Below are 24,226 nucleotides of genomic sequence, written 5' to 3'. Positions count from 1 at the left end.
CTATTCTGAGGGCAGTGGGAAGTTAACAAAAAGTTTCAGCAGGAATATGATACAACGAGATCTGCCTTTTAGAAATGAGACTCTACCACTATTATGATGAATGGATCAGGGAAAAGAAGGTGGGTGGGGCAAAAAAGCTAGCTAAAAAGATGCTGTAGTGAAGCCAAGTGTGGAAGAAGCTGAAACTGGAGTAGCAGTGAGAACCATTCAGGAGGTAGAACCAAAGAAACATGATAACAAATTGGATGTTAGAGGAGAGAGAAGAAGGAAACAAAGATCATGTCCAGATTGCTAGAAGGGCACCTGGGTATATGCGGAACACAGAAAAGGGGAAATCTGGAGATTGTGGAAATATCCAGCAAACTGATATATGGGGCTAATACATTCATTTGTTCAATAAGCATTTTTAAGTACATAGCTTGGAGTTCAGATCTAAACCCCTTTCAAAGCACTTATTTCCTATATGAGATCTAGTTTTAATAAATTGGGTACAAAGCATGTCTCCCATCATCACCTCTGAATTTCCATTACAAAGTATATTCTTATCACAAATAGCAGAAGTATCAATGAACAGTTGAATGAATCAATCATTAAAAGTAACTTTGCCAAATGTATCATAGCATGAAAAAAAAATGATGGGCATTGCCAAAAAGGCTGTTAGAAGAGTCAAATTTCGGTGGCCTTGGCACCATAGCAGAGATATTAATTATATATTTAAAGATACAATAACATAAAACATTGAATAATGAGACACTAGACCCACATCCCCCACCCTGGCATATGTAGTATTATATATCAAATTAATTTTCAATATTTGAACAAAAAAGACAAAATTTGTCACAACCAAGAAATCTCTTTATACATAATTACCAAAAGAATTACTTTCGTTTTTATTTTAGTTGTAACTCACAGAATGAGGTGTAGGTGTCAGAGCTCAGATGTCAGACATGGCCCATATTCGCACACATTAATTTAAATGATTGTGGGGAAAGCATCTAATGATAACAGAAGGATAATTTGACTGAATAAATGTCATACATGGTTTGATCAAGAGATGGTGGCAGACCATCAGATTGCATAGGATTGCTTCTTAGAACACTAGCACACTGCTATTGTGAGTGAAAACACACTCAGAAGAAATACTGACCACAGCTGCCAGGAAAGCATATAAAATGTGCTGTAAAGTTTATAGAATTATAGACTTTTCGGGTGCCTGGGTGGCTCAGTGGTTGAGCATCTGCCTTTGGCTCAGGTTATGATCCCAGGGTCCTGGAATCAAGTCCCACAATGGGCTCTCTGCAGGGAGCCTGCTTCTCCCTCTGCTTATGTCTCTGCTTCTCTCTGTATCTCTCATGAATAAACAAATAAAATCTTAAAAAAAAAGAATTATAGACTTTTCATTACTACCCAATGGTCATATTTTTCTTAAAGAAGCTGCTAGTTAAATGTCTTGTCAAGTCCTCCTTTTTTTAAGCACAGCCTAAAATATATCTTAAATATATCTATATAGACTTTGCATCCCTCATCTATAGGGCTTATAGCAAACTTGAAAAACAGGCGTCATAACTCCCATTTTTTTCTTTTCTTTAAATTTTGTTTAAATTCAATTAATTAACATATAATATATTATTGGTTTCAGAGGTAGTAGAGGTCAGTCGTTCATCAGTCTTATATAACAGCCAGTGCTCATTACATCACGTGCCCTCCTTAATGTTCATCATTCAGTTACCACATATCCCCATCTCTCTCCCTTCCAGCAACCCTGTTTGTTTCCTACGATTAAGAATTTCTTATGGTTTGTCTCCCTCTCTGATTTCATCTTGTTTTATTTTTTCCTCACTTCCCCTCTGATACTGTTTTGTTTCTTAAACTCTACATATGAATGAGATCATATCATAACTGTCTTACTCTGATTGACTTATTTCACTTCATAACTCCCATTTTAACAAAGAAGAAACTGAGGCTTAGAAAAAGTTTTATTTTTATTTTTTATTTTTTTAGAAAAAGTTTTAAAACTTGCTCATGAACACACAATTTTTAAGTAGCAAAGCTGAGATTCCAGGATCCCAGATCAAATTCTCAAGTCTCTGTCCCCTTCCCCACCCAAGCTGACTCCCAAAGATTTAAGTTCCTATTAAATAAAGTGAATCCAGCAATAGTAGACTGTGTAACTCAGGTAAAGAATTCTTTCGGGAATATAGAATAGAGTAAGTGATCTTGATTCAGTCTGGGAGAGAAATAAACCAAGACTGTGCCTAATGCTTAGTAGGAGCTATAGAGGACACAAGAAAAAAAAATCTAACGTGATCCCTCTTGTCAAAGTTGGCAAGATGAGACTAATAATAAGAATAAACTAAGGATGCTATAATTTCCCAGTGTTTATAATAAGGTTCTAATTGATTTCCTTCTGCCAAAATCAAGGTAATAGCTGATAAGCTTAAATAATAGTGCTTATATGTTCTACTAAAAGAGTTTACAGCCTTTAAATTTCCAGAAACACTGGCTCCTCAATTAAGTTTACTGATAGGTCTACTTTGAGCCCAAGGTCATTCAGCAGCAATATATTATCTTTAGTTCTTACTACAAGCTTCCAGATTGAATTCATTGGTTTGTACATGGATTCTAGCCAAAATTCCAAATACCCAGGATGCCTTAATAAAGGATGCAGTGGATCCAGCAATTCATTTCTGGGTATTTATCTAAAAGAAATGAAAACACTAACTCAAAGAGATACATGCACCTCCATGTTTTTTGAAGCATTATTTACAGCAGGTAAGACATGGAAACAACCTAAGTGCCCATCAATGGATGAATGGATAAAAAAAAGTGATATATAGATATATATAGATATATAGATATAAATAAAATATAAATATATCTCATTCAGCCATTGTTAAAAAAGGAAGCCATGTCATTTTTAATAACATGGATGGAGACCCTGAGGGCATTATGTAAAGTAAATCAAGTCAGATAGAGAAAGAAAAATCTCTCACTTATATATGGAATCTTAAAAAATATCAAAGTCAGAGATACAGAAAACAGATTGTTGGTTGCCAGAGGTACAGTGTTGAGGGTAGGTTAAATAAATGGGTAAAGGTGGTCAAAAGATACAAACTTCCAGTTATAAAATAAGTAAGTGCTGGGGATATACTTTCCAGCATAGTGACTATAGTTAATAACATTGTATTGTATATTGGAAAGTTGCTAAGAAAGTAGAACTTAAAAGTTCTCATCAGAAGAAAAAAAATTGTAACTGGATGTTAGTCAAACTTTATTGTGGTGATCATTTCACACTATACCCAAATATCAAATCATTATGTTGTATACCTGAAACTAATATATTACATGTCAGTTGTATCTCAATAAAAATAAAAAACATGATACCAAAAAGACAATAATTATAAAATAAGCTATGGTTTAAATCTAATAAGTATAAGGAGAGAGACAGGAAATGTTATATATCCTCTTCTAATCTAACTTGCACCTCACCTATAAGAACCTGGCAGGTGGCAACACCTAAGACAGAAGATGAGGGGAAAGTCCTGTGGATTCTGAGCAGCCTTGCTTGAAAAGGCTTCAGAAACAAAAACAAACAGCACTGCCCCTAACCATACTATTACTCATAATAAATTGAGCAATAGCTGCCAATGTTATAGTTCACTCCTTTCCTTAATTTTAAGGATTTATTTAAAGATTGGTCATTATTTATTTATAGTCTCCATCTTTACAAAGCATTATACTCTCTCCCTTTGTGGTCCCTTCTAAGGACCACAAACCAAACAGTTTGGAAGAGTTCTTGCTTTTAAGGAATTCACAGTCAAACATGAAAAACAGAACAGAAAACCTGAGTCTGAGTCAGACATGATTTTCTTAATACGTAGTCAAGTTTTCATTCACATTTTGTATGTATTCACAAACTTTCCCAAAATGTGCCTCATTCCAAGAGAATAAAAAGACTCGAAGTAATTATCCATGAGAGGTCTTTTGTTCAATATAAAGCAGATTTAGTTGAATCATAAGGTAAAACCAGTTCAGCTAAATTAATAGGAAGCTATTTCTAATGCATACCTTTACTAAGTTTTAGGTGTCCCTTAAGGCTGAGTTAGTGCCAAGGTGGGGGTTATGGGGGCTTTTTCTAAATTTTAAATCAACTTGAAGCAAGAAAAAAAAGCTCTATTATATACGGTTCTTAAGATGAGATTTTAGCTAAGAGAATGATCAAAACTGAGCACACAGCAGTGTGTCAAATGCAGCAGGCACTTAAAAAATCATTTGCTGAAATAAACAGAGCTACGCTAAACTCACAAATGCTCATTCTTTCACTCTAGAATTTGTGGAAGTTGAAACCCATCTTTGCACAAACCTGACCCTCTAGCAAAAACTGCACAATTGTTTATCAGAAGGAGCAAAGAAAATAACAATTACAAATACTGCTGGTTGGTTTACAGAATTTTTTTGGTAGGGATGGGAAACTTTATTTTCTTTAACAACTACATAAACCAAAATCAAAGTTTCTGTGCACTCTCTTTGTAATGCTGCAAGAAATCAGAGAAAAATCAATGACAACCAATCTCTACAACATCAAAGACCATGAGCAGAGACACTGGAGTCCCCAACACTTTAGAAAGGAGATCATCCCAAATTAGATTAGATTATATACAACAGCTAAAGACAAGTTTTGCTCCATAACTCAAAAATACCACTCTCAGGGCAGCTGGGTGGCTCAGTCAGTTGAGCATCTGCATTTGGTTCAGGTCGTGATCCCAGGGTCCTGAGATCGAGCCTCACGTCGGGCTCCCAACGCAGTGAGGAGCCTCATTTCCGTCTCCCTCTGCCACTCCCCCTGCCTTGCTCTCTCTGTCCCTCAAATAAATAAAATCTTAAAAAAAAAAAAAGAAATATATAGTTAAAAAAAAAAAAACACTCTATTCAAAGACTTCCATGATCAGAATCTTAGGAATTATTTTTACTTACTGATTCCTTTATATCTCTGAAAATTCATGACAATTCCTACTTCAATACTAGTCTCAGATTTTCTTTTCCATTTCTAAATGATAACTAACATTTGTTGACTATCTACCATGTGCCAACTACTTAGCTAAGCACTCTATATAAATTCTCTCACTTCATCTGCCCAACCACCCTACAAGGTAGGTTCTATTACAGTTGTAAAGCTGAGGGTCAAAGAGATTAGGTAACCTGCCTGACATCACATAGTTCATAAACAAAGAATCAGGATTCCAATTCTAGTAGTCTAATTCTAGAATCTACCCCTTTAAAGGTAGTGCTACATTACCTCCTGGACTTAGCACCTAATTCTGGAAACTTTTAGCCACTCTCTTAATCCATAATTCATCTCCATTGTTTCACATAGCTATTAAGGAAATCTTCCTTAACTACTTTTTTTTAACCAATTACTCTTCCCCCCACTTAAGAAAATTACAATGGCTTTCCACAGCATATTAAATTTAATGGAGCTGCCATATCCAGCCTGTGTTTAGTCAACCCATCAGATCCTCTCAAATTCAGGAGCAAAGCCTCTAGAATACAAAGACAACTTGCTGAACTTATATCAATGAAATATGGGTGGGTTTTTTTCCTCAGAAGGAAAATTATCCTGATGGCTGCATTCATAGAAATACAGCATCCAGGGCAGCCCCGGTGGTGCAGCGGTTTAGCGCCGCCTGCAGCCCAGGGCGTGATCCTGGAGACCCTGGATTGAATCCCACGTCAGGCTCTCTGTATGATGCCTGCTTCCTGCTTCTTGCTCTGCCTGTGTCTCTGCCTCTCTCTCTCTCTGTCCCTATGAATAAATAAATAAAATCTTAAAAAAAAAAAAAAAAGAAATACAGCATCCAGAAGAAGGGAGGTTAAACAGTCTAATACAGTTGACCACAGTGCAACTGGCATAGCAACCAGCGTTGGGGTCTACAAACAAAGTTTTAAAATACTGATAAAGAAGAGTACATCACTTACTTGCTGTGTTAATCTGGGCAAGTTATTTAACTTTTCTATACCTCAAATTCCTCATCAATGAAATGGAGTAGACAGTCCCTAATTCATAACCCCAGTGAGACTTAAGTCAGTTAATACATGTAAAATGCTTAGAACACTAAGACCTGTCAAGAACTCGATAAATGTCAGGGATTATATTATGGTGGGAGTATGGGATACTCCTTTCAAATATGTCAAAAGTTGTCACACAAGTAATTAAACTTAATCTAGCTATTGAGATAGATTAAACTTAATCTAGCTACTGAGATTAGTTAAATTAATTAAATTAAAATTAATTAATTAAAATTAATCTAGCTACTGAGATAGAAATCATACTGACAAGGAAATGCATCAGAGAGGAATTTTATTTGGGCTCAACATATGAATATTTTCAAACGACAGTCACCTGAAAATGAAATTGGCTCCCCTGCGAGTGAGGGAGCTCCCTACTGCCTGGAGGCCAATATCTACCCATCTACAGAGGTTCCAGCTCTACTATGGTTAACTGCACATGACAACCTCCAAAGGCTCACTGAAGATACTCCATTAGATTCTTTCCCACAGTGTGGAGCACATAGTAGTTTTTCAAGACATACTGTACTGCTCTTGTTTGGAGTTTCTCTATGATTCACATATGGTATACATTTGTGAGTCAATAAAAAGTGCAGTCCACCTCTGTGAGACACAATTTTGAAGTTAACTGGTTCATACAGGTATGGAAATGGGGTGTTATGCACATGAGTTATGTTCTCAGCAGTTGCCCTAACCAAATCAAACAATGTGAATCCAAAAACATATTACAGAAATGTTGAACTCCCTCATATTACAAAACACTATGATTCCTTCTCCAAGTTAAAAATATATTCCATGACTGGGATGCCTAGGTGGCTCAGTGGTTGAGCATCTGCCTTCAGCTCAGGGCGTGATTCCAGGGTCCTGGTATCGAGTCCCACATCGGGTTCCCCACAGGGAGCCTGCTTCTCCCTCTGCCTGTCTCTGCCTCTGTGTGTGTGTGTGTGTGTGTGTGTGTGTGTGAGATGAACAATTAAATAAAACCTTTAAGGAAAAAAAAAGAAAGCATTAAAATATACATATATATTCCACGACTGGAATAAATATATATATATTTATTTTATATATACATATATATATAATATATATATATATAATATATATATATAATATATATATAACTAATTCTTTTAACCTTAACAAAACTTCTTTATTTTACTAATAAAAATCTGCTAAACTTTAAGCGGAGACACATAGCCACCTAGGTAGAGACTACATTTCCCAGTCTTTTGTAGCTGGTTATGGTCATATCAATAATGGGCCAATGGGATATGAGTAGAAGTGACATGTGCAGCTTACAGATCACTTCCTTTAGAAAAGCTACTTGCCCTCCATCTTTGTTTTCCTCCTTCCTATGGGCTAGAAGGGGGATATGGTGGTGGTGAGACAGTTTAATCAAAGGTACAAGAAAACAAACATGCCAAGGGGATGGCCCAAAAAGAAGACAAAAGAATCTGGATTCCTAAATTCCTTTATGGAGCACAGCTGCTTACCTGATTTATAGTCTGCCTACTGGTGGAATGTTACCTATTAGAGAAATAAACTACCATCTTGTTTAAGCCACTATATGTTTGGATCTCTTTGTTAGAGCAACTGAGCTTCCTAAACGAAAATAAATGAAATGAAATGAAAAACTATTTATAAATATGGAGAGTGAACTCCTTAATTTCAAAGGCTCAGAGATCTGTGTACAATATTCTCAATACAATATTCTCAGCTAAATTCTACCTTTAATAAAGCTTTTTAGAGTGAAATTTTAAATTCTGGTGTATATCAAGCCAACCATCTAAAGTAAGCAGTACTTTCAAGGGCTGGGTACCACCACCAATGGTACACTTTTTGAAAGCTGGAAACAGAATAGTTTAGGAAGGAAAAAACCCAAGTGATAGAAGAAAAAAACACTTGAAAAAAAATTACAAAGACAGTCCCTTGAAGGTCATAGCACCGAGATCCCTATAAGAATAAAACAAATAATCTACCTTAGTCATCTACTTGATCTTTGCAATATTCAAACCATTTCCAACTGTTTTCCAAAAATTAAAAATCAAAATCAAAACCATGAATTCGAGTTCAGAAAGATCTAAGACATAATCAGATAAACACAAAGTTAAGCTTTTATGTCCATAAGAAGCCTCAGAGCAATGTTTTGTACTTTGTTAAAAAAATGTTTTAAAGATAGCAAGATATTAGTCATAATTATTAAAGGACTTAAGCCACAGTTTGGTTTCCTCCAGACTTTTCTTGAAGGAGTTCAGAACAACAAAAATATCCTGTGCAGTGTTTTTGTTTTATGTAAGTAAATATCTAATATCTACATCCAGGAATTTCTTAAATTATAATTCCAACTTTTTAAATCTTGTTTAATGCCACCATATCCACTACATAAACATTTTCTGTCCTCAATTGATCCCAAAGTCAAAGGAGAGTACCCTTCTCTCTTCTGGCTTTTAACAGGCTTTATACAATAGAAAACATTCCATCAGTTGATCTTATTATCCATAAAACCAGATAGCAATTGGTTCTCTATGTTGTAAGCTTACATGGAAATTACACTTTAATATATGCAGCACTAAAGAGACTGCAAACTTTATTCTTATTTTAACACTTTACATTACCACATGGGCAGTACTTACACTGACAATCTACAGAAAATAATGACCCAAGGCTCAGGTAAGTATGTGTTTTGTATAGGTCTTACAAGTAACTTCTACAATGTTATTCTTTTTTTTTTTTTTTTTAGGATTATTTATTTATTTATTCATGAGAGACACAGAAAAGAGAGAGGCACAGAGACACAGGCAGAGGGAGAAGCAGGCTCCACGCAGGGAGCCCGACATGGGACATGATCCCGGGTCTCCAGGATCAGGCCCTGGGCTGAAGTCGGCGCTAAACCGCTGAGCCACCCGGGCTGCCCACAGTGTAATTCTTCTAGTGGAACTCACTAAAGTTGAAAAAGGTAAAATAAATAGTTGATTTTACAAACTAGCCACCAGGACTCATCAACATCCTCTTAAAGGAAAATTAAATAAAGTCTCATTCCCTAACAAAACTACCCCCATCTTCACCAAAGAAAATCTTCCTCTGCCTGCAACATCATCCCTTTTTCACCAACTATGATTTGGGAAGTTTTATACTTTTAACAGTGAGGGTAGAGGTGAACATTTGCCCAAACATAGAGATCAGTGGTATCTATTTTCCTCAGAGAGTTTCAGAGCTACATTCTACTCAGAATCAAATCAAACATGCAAGAATGTTGTGAGAACCTGGAAATTGTCCTTCAATTGTTATGAAGGATATAAATTTTTTTTAAAGATTTTATTTATTTATTTGGGAGAGAGAGTAAGCCCAAGTGGGAGGAGGGGCAGAGGGACAAGTAGACTTCCCACTGAGCAGGAAGCTGAACACAGAGCTCAGTCTCAGGACCCTGAGATCATAACCTGAGCTGAAGTCAGATGCTTAATAGACTGAGCCACCCAGGTGCCCCTGTTGTGAAGGATATATTCAGAATAAACTCAGAAATGTGAATCCTCTTTTTTTTTTAAATCTTGTAAGATCATAAAAAGCAGTTCTCTATCAATTTATTTTATGATTCGAGGAAGTATGTAACCTAAGTCTCAGTTTCCAAATCTGCAAAGAGGTGGATTCAACTAAGTAAACTCTAAGGATTCTTTCAGTTTGATTTTCTATTAAAGTTCTATATTAAGGCATAAAAACATAGATCATGTAAAACTACAGATGCATTTAGAAATGAAATGTTCCTAAAATCCATAAACTAGTTGTTTTTCTTTAAAACTGATATCAAGGGGCACCTGGGTAACTCAGTTGGTTAAGCATCTGCCTTTGGCTCAGGTCATAATCCCTGGGGGTTTATGGGTCCTGGGATTGAGCCCTGAGCATCTGGTTCCCTGCTGAATGGGGAGTCTGCTTCTCCTTCTCCTCACCCTGCCCCTCCCCACTGCTCGTGTGCCTGACCACACGTGTGAGATCTCTCTATCTCTCTCAAATAAATAAAATATTTTTAAAATAAAATAAACAATCAAAATCCGGACTCAACACAATGGACAATTCATATTTGTTAACAAATTGTCATTTTGTTTAAGGAATCATAGAATTCATCTGAAATTGGAGAAAATCGTCACTATAGCCATTACCTAGTTATGAAACTAGAATGTGATAGAATCCTGGCCCCCAAAGATTTCCATGTTCTATTCTCCAGAACCTGTGAATACATTTGTTTCTATGGCAAAGGGGAATTAACACTACAGATGGAATTAAGGTTGCTCATCAACCAACTTTAAAAGAGGAAGATTACCATGGATTATCTGGGTTAGCCAGCCTAATATAATCCCAAGGATCCTCTAATGTGGAAAAGGGAGGCACAAGAATTAGATGGGGACAGGTAGAAAATCAAAATTAAGGTAGATGCTGTGAGAAAGCCTCCACCAGCCAGCACTAGTTTTGAAGATAGAAGAGTCCATGATCCCAAAAAAAGGAGGCAGATTCTAGACACCTACAAAGATCAAGAAAACAGATTTTCCCAAGAATTTCCAAAAAGGAACATAGCCCTGACGATACCTCAATATTAACCAAGTGAGGCACATTTCAGAATTCAGACCTCTAGAACTACACGATAATAAATTGGTGTTGTTTGAAGCCGCTAAGCTTGTGGTAATTTCTTACAGCAGCTATATATTTAAGGTTTCTAAAATGTACATTTGGATCAGTAAGAACCCCAAACTCTCAATCTAGGACGTGTGCCAAAACAATCACCTTTGATTTATTACTGTTTTTTTAGATCCCTCTGAATTCCAACTTAAATGAAATGATGTATGTGCACCTAGCTCAATAAATGGTGGTTGCTTTTATTGCAGAACAATGCAAGGTTGAACCGCCTTAACTTTGTTTTCTGCCTGGCCCCATTCCAACCAGATCAATATGTTCTTAAATCACTGGTGTTTTTTGTTTTGTTTTGTTTTTTGTTTTTTGTTTTTTTTTTGAAATTTGGAGTATTGGAGTTGCAGGTTTGTTGAATAAAAGAAAATAGGGACAAAAAAAAATCTGTCCTCCCACCCACCTTAATAGCTTGAGACCTAAAACAAGTTTTCACACCTCTCAGAGCCTCAGCTTCCTCATCTCTAAGGTTAAAATTATAATGATAGCTGTGTCTTATCAGGCTATCAGAAGAATTAAAGGTAAGAATTAAAGGTTATGTAAGATCTTGACAATATTAGTACCTGTTATCGTTCTATACCATGAAATCTTTAAAGAATCCTCCATTCCGTATACATGGTATCACAAACTGTTCTCTATAATGGTGCCCTGGATAAATGGGGGAGTTGGTGGACAGCCATGCTTAGTAAATGAAGGGGTAAATTTAGAGAATGATCTCTAAGGTCTCCAACTCTATAATGATGTCATTGATAATTAAGCAGTCTCAAATTCTTAGACTTTAAATGTGAGTTCTTTTTCCCACAACTGGTTTCTCCCAACTATACCATCTTGGGTCTTCTTTTCCTCTGGATACTCTGATTATTACCAATAGCTCACTCAGACTCCATATTGTTTCAGTCTCTCTCAATTATTAGAAGGGTTCTTTCAAGTTCTTAAAAACTCAGTCCTATTCATTTTAAAACGTCAATTTCATGTTCAATTCAAAGTCTCTTCCTTGCCCTATTACCCACAAGGCAAGCTAGAATGGTGGTTATAGTGACTGGACCTGGGGGTTGGTCTACTCTACCCACTTCTCCATTTCTCTTCCTCTCTGCACTTCCCTCCTAGAGCTCAGCGGAAGAGGGATAGGAGAGGTCCAGGTCTTCCCAGAAATAGTCCCAGAAGGATGTTGCAGGCCTCACTGGGTTTTCTCTGCTCCTCAGGTTAATACTAAACTGACCTCTGGCTCTCTCTGTGAGGCAGGCATCCAAATGCAGACTCTCCACAGAGTTCCTTGTTCTCCACAGTCTCCTTCTTTCCTGCATATTCATTATCCTGGCATTAGAGGTCTGGCTTAGATACTGACCTCTTCCTCTTACCCCTCACCCAGCCTCTGTCCCAGCATTTTGTTAAAAGTCCCTCTACCCAAATGGCTTCTTTGGGTGGGGCACCAGCAAGAGGCCTGGCCATCTTCTATAGTGTCCCCTTTCTTCACACCCAGAACAGCATTAGGGGCTCTGATAGTCCCTTCCAAAGAGGGACTCAGTACCTTCTAGAGAGGAGATGAGCACCAGTCCCAACTTATTTGTAGACTTGGTAGAGAGGGAGACTGTTGGATGCTACCACCATTACACATTCTCTCCAGTCCTTTCTCAGCCTCAGCAAAGGTCATGAGCTCTTACCCCTAACAATGAGGAAGGTGAAAGGAAGAGGCTCTTCAGGAACCATAACTCAGCTCTAAGATTACTTCCTCCCTCTCAGTTGTCCCCCCATTTATCCTGGGGCAAGGGCAGTAGTGAAAGCCACTTCTCTATAAGAACAGGGCTGATGGCTGAACACAACAGTTTGTGGTCCCCTGAAGCTGTAAAACATCAAACCTTTTGTCTTAAGCTATAATAGTTCATTCCAGCACTCCCCGCTACTTCTATCTGGTTACACTAACTTCTATATTAGGCCTTTTCATCAGAAGCCATTTCTCTGTAGTGGTGAAACTGTCATGCTGAGGGTGCAACAATGAAGAATTTCCTCGGACTTTCCTGGGGCTGAGGCTAGAAAATCAGCAAAGTAGACAAAACTTATCCTTAATGCCAAGTATTTTGATCAAAAACCCAGATCAATCCTTCCTAGATCCTTCCCAGGAATCTCTCAGCTCAAAGTGCTTTGTGCCCACCAATTACTGTTAGGTGTGTTGAGGTATGAGGTGTTAATTAGTTAAAAGGCTCTCCAGAAAGCATCAAAATCCAAAAAAACCTGAATTCCCAAATGTACAACTTATGGCAGAGTGATCCAGGTAAAGAGACATTTTTTTTAAGCCATTTACCCTGTCCAGTTATAAATATGGTCCATCTGACTCTATTCCCCTCTAACACACCCTGATCCTTAGTTTTCTCTTTTCTGGCAAACTCCAGAAATCTCAACGTCTGGTCAAGCTTAACTGCTAACACTTCTGAGTATGACTTCTCATAGCCCTTGCAGCTACTTTTGTGACACACATCTCTGGATCACTCCAGAAGTAGGACAGACAGCTATAGGATCAAAAGGTCATCTGCTATTGAAGCTTCGGACTTTCACTGTATCTAACACAAGTGTGTACACACATATACACATCATGTGCACTCCACTGCATTTATCACACAACTAGCTTGATCCTATACTTACTGAACAAGAGAAAGTATAGGAAAAATATTTCTTTTAAGTTTCAGGTGTTTGGGGAAAGCCTAATTTTTTTCTTACAAAAAAAATTCACTTTAAGAGAGCATGACAAATTATCTTACAGTGCAAATGCTGCAACTGAAAAAGAAAGAGAAAGAAAGAGAAAGAAAAAGCCAAAGGCCAATGTCTTTTCAATAAAAGACACCAGGGCACCTGGGTGGCTCAGTCTGTTAAGCAGCCAAATCTTGATTTCAGCTCAGGTCATGATTTTAGGGTCTTGGGATTGAGCCCTACATTGGGCTCCACATTCAGTGTGGAGTCTGCTTGTCCTTCTCCCTCTGCTCCTTCCTCCCACTTTGTGCTTTCTCTCTCTCTCTCAAATAAATAAATAAATAAATGAAACCTTTAAAAATAATAATTTAACTGTGGATAAATAATAAACGCTAACATATGAGTGCTTCAACAAAAGAGCTGACTATGCTTTTAATATCTAGCCAGTTTCCAAGTGATGGGGACAAACCTCTGGGTACCAACTGGTCATTGTACTAGATCTCTAAACAGCAAAATAGACTCATTACCTTTAACACAATAAGCAGCCATAAGCACAGTAATTTCTTGACATAATCATGTATTTGAATTTCCCACATATTGACTTTGGAATTTCTAAACCCTCCCCCAAATTACATGATTACACAGACTTTCAGTTTAATGGAATTCCACAAATATTTGCCAAGCTTCTCCTATGTGTGAGGAACTATACTTACTTCAAATGTAATTGGAAGGAAATCTCAATCATACAACATCATATACACTACCACTTAACAAAATTGCAACTTCTTTGAGTTAGAAACTCAAATATTCCTTATTGATTTATTGATGCTAGAAGACAAAACTATCAAACTATAAAATAAATGATATCAAGTTGCAGTGATTAAGTAACAATCCATCCTTAGCCTGTGTAATTCATAACAAAGTTGGATCATAAACTCTGTCTCGTGATAAAGATGCTAATTCTGGTCAAAGAGTAAAATGCTAATAGGAATTCCACTCCTCTCAAGGTAAGGTGGAGCACAATACTAATGTAAAGTCAAGTAAAGGTATTTCACATGAAAGGTTACGGAAGTTTAAAAAGGTACTCAAAAAAATGATTCAAATAATCCTTAAGAGCCTCCCAAAACTATCTTCAGAATCACTTCTTTAGATTTGCCAGCTAAACTTAGTTTTCAAGGTAAGCATAAAATGTCTCCCATTCCATCCCCAGTGGCTGAGGATTAAATCAGTATTATTTAAGAGGATGAATAACATAAAGATTAAAGCAACCTTTAGAGCTAGACTATTTGAGTCTATTTCTTAGCTTGGCCATTTGCTAACTATGTGACCTTGGGCATGTCACTTATCTCTCCATCTATAAAAATGGAGATAATAATAAAAAACACCCCTCTCATCGTTATTGTGAGGTTTGACTAAGTTTAACACACATTAAGTGCTTAGAATGTCAGACTATAATAGAAGTTATAAAAGCTTTTGCTAATATTATAAAGAAAATATCTCTATAGGAAAATCTCTTCAAGATGTTTTATCTATTAGATTAAATGTAAAAGCAAATATATTTAATTATTAATAAAATTTCTAAATACGTAATAGTTAATTATAGCATAGAGTCGATCATTCCAAAATATTTCAAGGGCAGCCCAAGTGGCTCAGCGGTTTAGCGCCACCTTCAGCCCAGGGCCTGATCCTGGAGACCCAGGATCGAGTCCCACGTCGGGCTCCCTGCATGGAGCCTGGTTCTCCCTCTCTCTCTCTCTGCCTGTAGCTCTGCCTCTCTCTGTGTGTGTGTTCCTCATGAATAAATAAATAAAATCTTTAAAAAATAAAATATTTCAAAACAGCTCACCAAATGCTGAAGAGGTCTTTGCATCTTACCCGTCAACCCCTAGGGGGAGCACGAACTCCTATGCCCTCCTCCCTTACCTCCTCCTCCAAAAATTAGTCGTGATAATTAAGAAAACTGCAAGTCCCAGGACTATGACAGACTATGTTTTATGGAAGTGAAGCTTTCAAAGGAGAGAAAGGTCAGAGTGTACATACCGTGGTGTCCTGTCTCTGCCCTGAATCCAACAACAAGGACTGACACGAAGGGGATCAGAACAGTGCAGTTTGCACTTGTTCTTCCAACACTGATGCCCTATTTCTGAGCGCAACCCTAACCCAGCCTGACTCAAGTGAGGCTTCAGAGGGAACACATTCTCCCACTGCTGACTCTGGCCCTAAGAGTTGTGCTCCTGAGCAGCCCAACCTCATCATTGACTGTCAGATCTGGGATGTGGGGTGTGGATTTTCAGCACACAGGCTATCTGAAATCACTTGTATCTTAGGGGCAAGCCCCGACAAGATGATCCGGTTCAATGTCTTAGAGTTCTGCCTTGAAATCTTGGTATTGTCTCTTTTGCCTTCTTTGTGCATTTATCTCCCTCAACACCTCACAGAGAAGGTGTTCTGTGTACAATCTCACAATCATTTCTAACCATTGCATTGTACCACACAATAATACAAGTTCGCCAACTTATGCATATTGCCCATGCTTAGTTTAATACAGACAGCATCCTTTAAAGGGCTCTTGAACAGGTCTGTATGAAAGAAATTAACAAAGCAGATATCATCTTTCAAGGATGTTTTAATACTTCGAATACAAAGTTGTATTGTTAAGGAAAAACACAACATCCTTGCCTGTAATCGCTATACACTCTTGTAAATTTACAAATATGAATTAAGAGATCTTTGGAAACTAAGCATACTTTCTAAAATACTTTGATTTTTAGGTTGTTTTGTTTTGCTTTAGAGGGACTGTACTGTCTTCAAATTTAAACTGCCTTTCTTCTTCCTGTAGTGTTAATGATAATATAATGATTCCTTTCTATTCACCATGTATAATCTCACTTTTCTCAAAGTAATGCTAGATTAATTATTAATGAAGTGAGTTAAAATGGTATGGTTGAAAATAAACTAGATTATATCTCTCTTAAACCCACCCACATAAGATGTTACAAATAAAATGACAAATCAAATTTGATTTTAAATCCAAGAAACTATTCCAATATTTTGCCATACTATGATTTTATTGTCATCAAGTGTTAGCTGAAATACACAGTACGGTTGGTGACAACTAAAAATAAGACAAAAAATTATTGTTATAGAAGTTGACTAGTGCTAATTTTCATTATCACTTTAGCATACTCAATAATCACAATAAATTTTGTCTATTATACTCTATTATAGGAACTGGGATACAGAGATAAATAAGATTCAATAAAACTACAAATAAACCATTTTGACATTATTAAAAACACTTATCAAAATATAAGATTTTATAGAACTTATGGGTTTCACTATAATAAGGTTTACTGATTTCCTATTTTCAATTTAGATAGAAAGTTCAAATTTTTCTCCTTTCCCATCTAATTACCAATGGTTCATTTACTGGTGCTGAGACCCCATCGACAAACACAAAGTTTCTCCTGCCTCTTACTGCTGTTTAGTCATCTTATTTATTTATTTTTAAAGATTTTATTTATTTATTCATTCATGATAGACACAGAGAGAGAGGGAGAGAGAGAGAGAGAGAGGGGCAGAGACACAGGCAGAGGGAGAAGCAGACTCCATGCCGATCCCCACGTGGCACTCGATCCCGGGAATCCAGGATCACGCCCTGGGCCAAAGGCAGGCACTAAACCACTGAGCCACTCAAGGATCCCCTGTTTAGTCATTTTAAGTTGGCATGTTTTAATGTACAATCATATATATATATATATATATATATATATATATATATATATATAATACTTGAAACTGATATATATCAGTTTGGACATTGCTCCTGAAAATGAATTATGTTTAATGTTCACAGTTATTCAAGCTGAACAAAAGTGATGGAGGAGCAGAGCAGACTGAGCTACTCCCTGTTCCACTGCCTGACCACTTGCTCCAGCACCACCTAGAAGCAATAATGGATTATTTGTTCATTCGCACTAAAGGTAAGGTTGGGTTTTCTGAATGTTTTTTCATAACACCCTGCTGTGCCTGAAGTGTTATCTGGCAATTGTGTTCAATTGACATTTTACAGTACAAAATTTAATTACTAATTTCTTTACTATAAAATGAAAAAGGCTGAGAAAAAAACTATTTAGTCTAAATTGCAATGTATACGTCACTTCTCAATGCCTATGTCATTAGCTTACACTTTTTGAAACTTAAAACATTTTCCAAGAAAGAAAACAAATAGTGTAAATTCTGATAGCAATAGCAAACACTAACTGGCAGGTGCTTCTAAAATCTTTCATCAAAATAGGACAAAGCTCTTTATCTAAAATTTATTCCTAATGCTCTTAAGAGGTATTATAAGAAATCAGATCAGAAAGGCACCACAATGAAAGGCAACCACTTCTAAAGTGAAATGTGTCCATGTTTCTATGGCAATTTCAGAGAAAGTAAACACTGTGACTGAAGTTGCTGGGATAATAAACCAGATCAAACTAAGAAGTTCAACGCTATTTATATAGCTGAATCATACCTTAGGAACACCCCCAACTGAAGGCACCAGGGCATATTCATTGTAAAGGCTGGCCAGCTCCACTGTGCAATCAGGATGTTTTTCCAAAATTTATCCATAATTTGGTTATTTGAGAACTTTTAACACACATTTCCATAATTTGGCTACTTGGAACTTTTAACACATATTTCTACAGGCAAAAAAAAAAAAAAAAGAAAAAAAAAAGTCTATCAATGTTGATTAATTCCCAAGCCAATTTACAGAAGCCTATTTAACTTAAAGTGTGTCTAAAATTTTTATTTTTCAATCATACTTAGTTACCCTTCACAACTGTCATACAAAATACTTTCAGAGCTCCAACTCCCCATTTCATCACTCTCCTAGAATACTACAGATTCCTATGCCCCAGGTATTTTTTCCCTTTCTCTATCAGTCTAAAAGAGAATACACTCCCTCACAAACCTGACTATATATAGGGGCATGGGAGAAGTGGTCTGGCGTAAAACAACAGATGTGGCCTCCATTTATTGATGACAAATAGGACATCTGCCAAATTGCTCTGCCTTTTAAAATACAGTGCTGGCCTCACAAAATGACCAAAGACAGAAAGGTTTGCCATCCATTCCTGGAGCCATCTTTTTTGAGGTGTTCTGGGTTGGGAAGTATGGTAGCAAAGAAAGGATAATTTCTCCCCCAAGCCATAGGGCCCAAGAATCAGACTCTTCCATCACTCTCTTAAATGTTCATACTGTATTCATAGATTGTGAATTGAAAGTATTCACGGATTGTGGACTTCCTTCCTCTGAGAGCATAAGAGCACAAGTTCTGGCGTTAAGCAACGTGGGTATGAATCCTATAGAGGGTTTACTGTGAGGATTAAGTGACATAATGTATAAAAACTCCTAGTTTAGCGCCTGACTCATAGTAAATGGTACTTGATAAATATGAATACAATTCATCTTGCCTGCTGAAGACAATCATAATGTTGACATGTGTCAACAGGTACTCAAGACATATCTTCGAAGTTTTGGCTCAGAAACACACTCCACCAGCCCCATAACAAACATGACAAAGTGTTGTTTTGAGAATTGCCCATGACATAAAATAATGACAGAAAAAAACACCCCAAAACGATTACTTTAGCTGCTTCAGTGCAGGTATTGGCACCTCGTTCCCAGCTCCCATCTTTATCCCACACACTTATGTCCATGAGACCCAAATGATGATTTCTTCTAGAGAATTCATACTTAAGTAGAATTGAAAGCAAAAAGTAGAACCCTTCAATATGTTGCATATAATGGAGGAAAAATCAACTGCTATTCTGAAAACATGTTTGTACCCCAGTTCCCATTATCTAGTATATGGAATGAGCTACACTGCTTCCAATTTCCAAAACATTACAGAGTTAAAAAGCCATAAACTACAATCTAAAGTGTTAAATATTTTAAACCTATAAGGTTGACACCAAATATTAGGTAGAAAAATGGTCTAATCTCTTAAACAGAAATATATTCATATGCAGAATAGTACATAATTGTTAGATGTTATCAGTCTTGCATGTAAGTAACTTGTCATTTTAAACCACAAGTCATCAAGAAGCAATTAAGATGCAGTCTATTGCAATATTGTGGTATACAACAATGCACTTACCAAAAATATGCAGCATTTATCAGTGTCAACGCTATCAAAAATAATCACATGGAAAAACACAGGGAAAAAAAATGATGGATTAAAGAAATCCTAGTTTATTTTTTTTGAAGATTTATTTATTTATTTATGATAGACATAGAGAGAGAGACAGAGGCAGAGACACAGGAGGGAGAAGCAGGCTCCACGCTGAGAGCCCGATGTGGGACTCGATCCCGGGACTCCAGCATCGCGCCCTGGGCCAAAGGCAGGCGCCAAACCGCTAAGCCACCCAGGGATCCCCAGAAAAGCTAGTTGAAGTCTCCTATTAAATTTTTTAAAACCTAGGACCTGGCATATAAGGGAAGAAACACAACTATAGTAGAAAGAAGACCTTACAAAGATGTGTAAAGATAAACATTGTTATTGTTTTCATTAGCTCAGAAGAAAATTGTTTTCTCAACTAAAATCATGTTTTCACAAATTAGAGGGCAAATTTACTGAAAACATCCTTTTTATTAATATATAAGACATTTCTTTTATTAATATACAAGATATGTTTCCTGGCATGATAGAGGAATGGACTATTCTGATTTGTCTAATATTCAAGTTAATAGAGAATTAGCAGTAAAATAATTAGAATAGAAGTAATACCTTAAATTGAGCTGAAAATAATATTTGATGATTTCACAATCTTTCAGTGGCTCACAGTTATGATCATGAATATGAATTATCACTATACTAAGGCTATTTGGAACAGCATTTAATAGTTTGATTAACATAAAATGTACTAAAGCCTTTCTTTTCTGTGTATGTTTTAATGCAAATAAAAAGAATCTTTGGCCAAACTCGGAAGAAGGCATTTTTCTTTCAATATAGAACAGGTGCTACATATTTCTTATATGATCTACACCTTTTTAGAGACTCTCCTTTTTATTTTGCTAGAGTAGACTAACCATGGGGCAGCAGATTGAAGATGTCCACAGAAAGGTCCTTGATGTCAGAGGTGGTGTGGAACAGAACCCCATCTCCTGCTTCTTTCCTCACTGGAAGGGAATGAAGGCCTCTAAAAACAGACCCTAAGGACCCATGCCCATCAATGACCTTCCAGGTTATTCCTAAAGATTAGCTGACATATCACAATGATTTGAACAACCCACTAGGAATCAAAAAACATTTGGAACAAATTTGAAAATATGAGGCCTGTAAACTTAAGTTAAAATTTTATTATATAAATCAAGAACAAAAATAAATAAATAAATAAATCAAGAACATCAATAGCTCACCATAGATATATATACAGATATATATGCTTTCATATGCATGGAATATTTCTGGAGGGATACTTAAAGTGTTAACAGCTATGGGGGTGGACTATGTAAGTGGGAGTGTGGAGTAGCTGGGAGTCTTCCTTTCATGCTCCCTTGCGACAGTTTTTTTATCATTTGCTTATATTACTTTTTCAATAAAATCTAATTTAAAATAATAACAATTTGGTCATTTTCTAGTACCTTTCATTATAAAGGCCATTTATTACATGCTTATTTTACTATCAGATGGGGAGAGATCAAGCTGATAATCTGTTGCCTCCTTTTTTGCCACAAAAATAAACTTTAAAACAATAGAGGCACAATTACTCAGCAAGGGCCCTTTCGAGAATATAAACCAGCACATAATGCAATTTAAAAATTGCAAATTTAGGACAGCCCCCCGTGGCTCAGCCGGTTAGCGCTGCCCTGGAGACCTGGGATCAAATCCTGCATCGGGCTCCCTGCATGGAGCCTGCTTCACCCTCTGCCTGTGTCTCTGCCTCTGTGGGTGTGTGTGTGTGTGTGTGTGTGTGTGTGTGTGTTTCTCATGAATGAAAAAATAAATAAAATCTTTAAAAAATAATAAATAAATAAAAATTGCAAAGTTAGTTGCAAGAATTTGTATATTCCTTACACTCTGTTACTTTTATTTTTTACAACAGTATAGAGCCCACTGCTTTTTATGATGGTATATTTTAAATTATCTTGCTGTGTTTGTTTTCACGCACACAGGACCTCAGGTAGTATCAATATCTTAGAGTCCAAAATATAATTGTTTCTTAATTGTGCTGTTTTTTTAAGTTTCAAAATAATATGCTTTCTGACCTGTGGGTTAAAAGAAGAAAAAATGATCATTTCCTTTTTATCCAAATTCACACCCAGAATAGCACACTCCTTTTCACATCATCTAAAGGCACAAAATAACAAAAACTACTACAAGTCATTTGCAACTACCACCCACTCTTCTTTTTATATAGAAATCTTCCTGTTGGTTTTAAACTTCCATGTGTCAGTGTTGGGGAAAAGCCTAGACAGTACTTGGAGCTGGGTGGATGTACTGTGGGCACAGTCTTCCCACACTGCCAAGGGGAGTTTGAGCTTGAGAAAGAGACATGCATTATGAGGCTTGTTACACAGCTTCACCTTGAGCAAGGGTCTTGAATGTATAGGCACACCAAGTAAATTGAAAGTAGTAAGTAGTTTCAAGCCCATCTTTCAGTATCATCTTTGGCTGTCTAGATACACACACGCATACATACACACACACCCATATATACAGTTTCATGCTGACTACCCAAGTCAACTTTAATCTCATATGCACATGATTACTCACATTCGTTTATGTTAAGAGGCCCTTTTCCAACGCCTGTGGGCGAGTTCTGACTTCCAGGATACCTTACCACATGTCATGCACCCCAAAGATGAGATCTCAAACAGGAAGCAAGCCCCAAGTGGAAGGAAGGCAGAAAGAGATAAGGGAAAGAAAAGGCTTACAAGTTTCTCGCCAAGCAGACGAGGAGAAATCTTGTCCGGTGGTTGAGGGGTGGGGAAGCATTCTCCCCGCATGCATGGCAACCACAAAGACCTGGGATGCTGCTTGGGGCACCGACTGCTTTCCGCCGGCGCCTTCTGCGCTGCAGAAACTATCCTCCACCGTCGCTCTTCACCGGGCCGGAGGGTCCCCTGAAAACTGTCTGCCGGGAAAGTTCACACTTCTCCGGATTTCGGGACCTTCTGCGTCTAGAGGGTTATTCTGGCTTGGGGAGGGGGCTGTTCGGGTGGGTCGGTCTGCGGGTAAACCGTGCATTTCCTTGACTGCGCTGGGGGGAGGGGCCCGGCGGTGGGGGGCAGCTACCCTTCCTCTGGGGAGCGGGGCACAATCACCCCGTGGTCAGCATTTACACTGAATCCTTCCTTCCTCCTTCCGCCAACGGCTTAGTGAAGCTTTCAGAGAAAATGAGGGAAAGCATCCATCAAAACGCGAAGACGCAGAGCGGAACTTTTCCTCTGCTGTCAGGGGCGGGGGAGAAAAAGTGACTTCTGCTTCTCCCGGCCCAGAGCTGGGTCTGGGAACCTCCGGGCGGGGAAGGAAGGAAGGTTTGGCGAGAGCGGGGGGCGGGGGGGACACTGCGGAGCCGGCGATGGATGCCCCCGGGCCCCGCGCATCCCGCGCCGGTCCCCGCGCCGTGGGCCCCCGCAGCCCGGCTCCCGCGGCTCGGCCTCACTCACCTTGATGATGCTGCTGCGCCGGGGGGTCGCGCGCGCCGCCTCCAGGAGGCCCGCCTCGCTGTCAGCCGCGGCCCCCGCAGCGCCGGGCAGGGCGACCCCGCTGCGGCGGTCCCTCCAGCGGCCCCCGGCGGCCGCAGCCACGCCTTCCCCGCAGGCGGCGTCCGGGCCCCCTCGGGGGTCGTCTTCGCCCCCGGCCGCGTCGGGCGGCGCGGGACCCTCCCTGCCCGCCGCGCCCTGGGCCATGGCCGGCGGCCGCGCTCTCCGGGGCGGGCGGCACACGCCCCGCCGCGGAGTCCAGCCCCGGGCGCCCCGCGCTCCTCGCCCGCAGGCGGCCCCGCCGGACTCCGCTCAGCGCCCCGCGGCGGCGGCGGCGGCGGCGGCGGCAACTTTGCGCAGAGGCGGCATCGCTCGGGGCCGGGAGGCCGGCGGTCCGCGGGGGCGCGGGGGCGCGGGGGCGCGGGGGCGCGGGGGCGCGGCGGCGGGAACCGGGAAGGAGACGCGAGCGCCGGCGGGCGGCAGCGGAAAGGAGAGGGAGGGGCGGGCGCGCGGGGCGAGCGCCCGCTCTGCGCCAGACAAAAGGCACCGGCGCCCGGCCCCGCGGCCTCGGAGGCCGGCCCCCCGCGCCCCGCGCCCCGCGCCCCGCGCCCCGCGCCCCGCCACCTGCCCGCGGACGGGAGCCGCGGCCCCAGGAAGTGCGGCGGCCTCCGCTCCGCTCTGTTGTGACGGGGGGCGGGGGCTAGACTTGTTTTGACAGCCCGTGGGGATTGGCAGGCGTCTGAGCCTCTTAGGAGCCCGGCGCCGCCGAGGAGGGGTCGGCCCGACCAATCCCCACCGCCAAGGGGTGTGCCCGGGCGCGGGGCAGGGAAGGATGTGCTCCGCGGGCGGGAGCCGGCCCAGCGCGGCTCGTGGACCGAGCGGAGGGGCGAGCGCGCGCGGCGCTCCGTGCGCACTCGGGGAAGTCCGGCTGTTCGGGAGGAGCCCGAGGGGGCACCCAAATCCGGGGGCGGGGGCGGGAAACCGTGGGCCAGGCAAAGCAATTTGGAGGGACGGGGTGTCGAGCCCCAACTGTCAACGTGTCTGAGGCCACAGGGCGCAGCTTCGCACCATCGGGGGTTTGCAGGCTCTCGCGCCTACCCTTTGAGGT

The 24,226-nt window shown here is 39.7% G+C and overlaps 1 protein-coding gene and 1 long non-coding RNA gene across 2 annotated transcripts in view; both read right to left on the bottom strand.

The window, feature by feature from the left end:
- LOC111094367 overlaps positions 1–23,021 on the bottom strand; it is a 34,794-nt gene extending 11,773 nt beyond the window's left edge. The window contains exons 1-3 of the long non-coding RNA XR_005385178.1: positions 21,488–23,021; positions 20,500–20,589; positions 17,939–18,107 (exon numbers count right to left, since the gene is read on the bottom strand). This is a non-coding gene — a long non-coding RNA (uncharacterized LOC111094367). The remainder of the gene's footprint in view (positions 1–17,938; positions 18,108–20,499; positions 20,590–21,487) is intronic.
- The window catches only part of PLCL1 (phospholipase C like 1 (inactive)), a 328,706-nt gene extending 305,381 nt beyond the window's left edge, over positions 1–23,325 (bottom strand). The window contains exon 1 of the mRNA XM_038585268.1: positions 23,083–23,325. Coding sequence (XP_038441196.1) covers positions 23,083–23,325 — 243 coding nt within the window. The remainder of the gene's footprint in view (positions 1–23,082) is intronic.
- Between the last annotated feature and the right edge of the window lie 901 nt (positions 23,326–24,226).

The sequence above is a fragment of the Canis lupus genome, chromosome 37 (assembly GCF_011100685.1).
Source record: "Canis lupus familiaris isolate Mischka breed German Shepherd chromosome 37, alternate assembly UU_Cfam_GSD_1.0, whole genome shotgun sequence".
Taxonomy (NCBI): Eukaryota; Metazoa; Chordata; class Mammalia; order Carnivora; family Canidae; genus Canis; species Canis lupus.
This window is presented reverse-complemented; position numbering and strand designations above follow the sequence as displayed.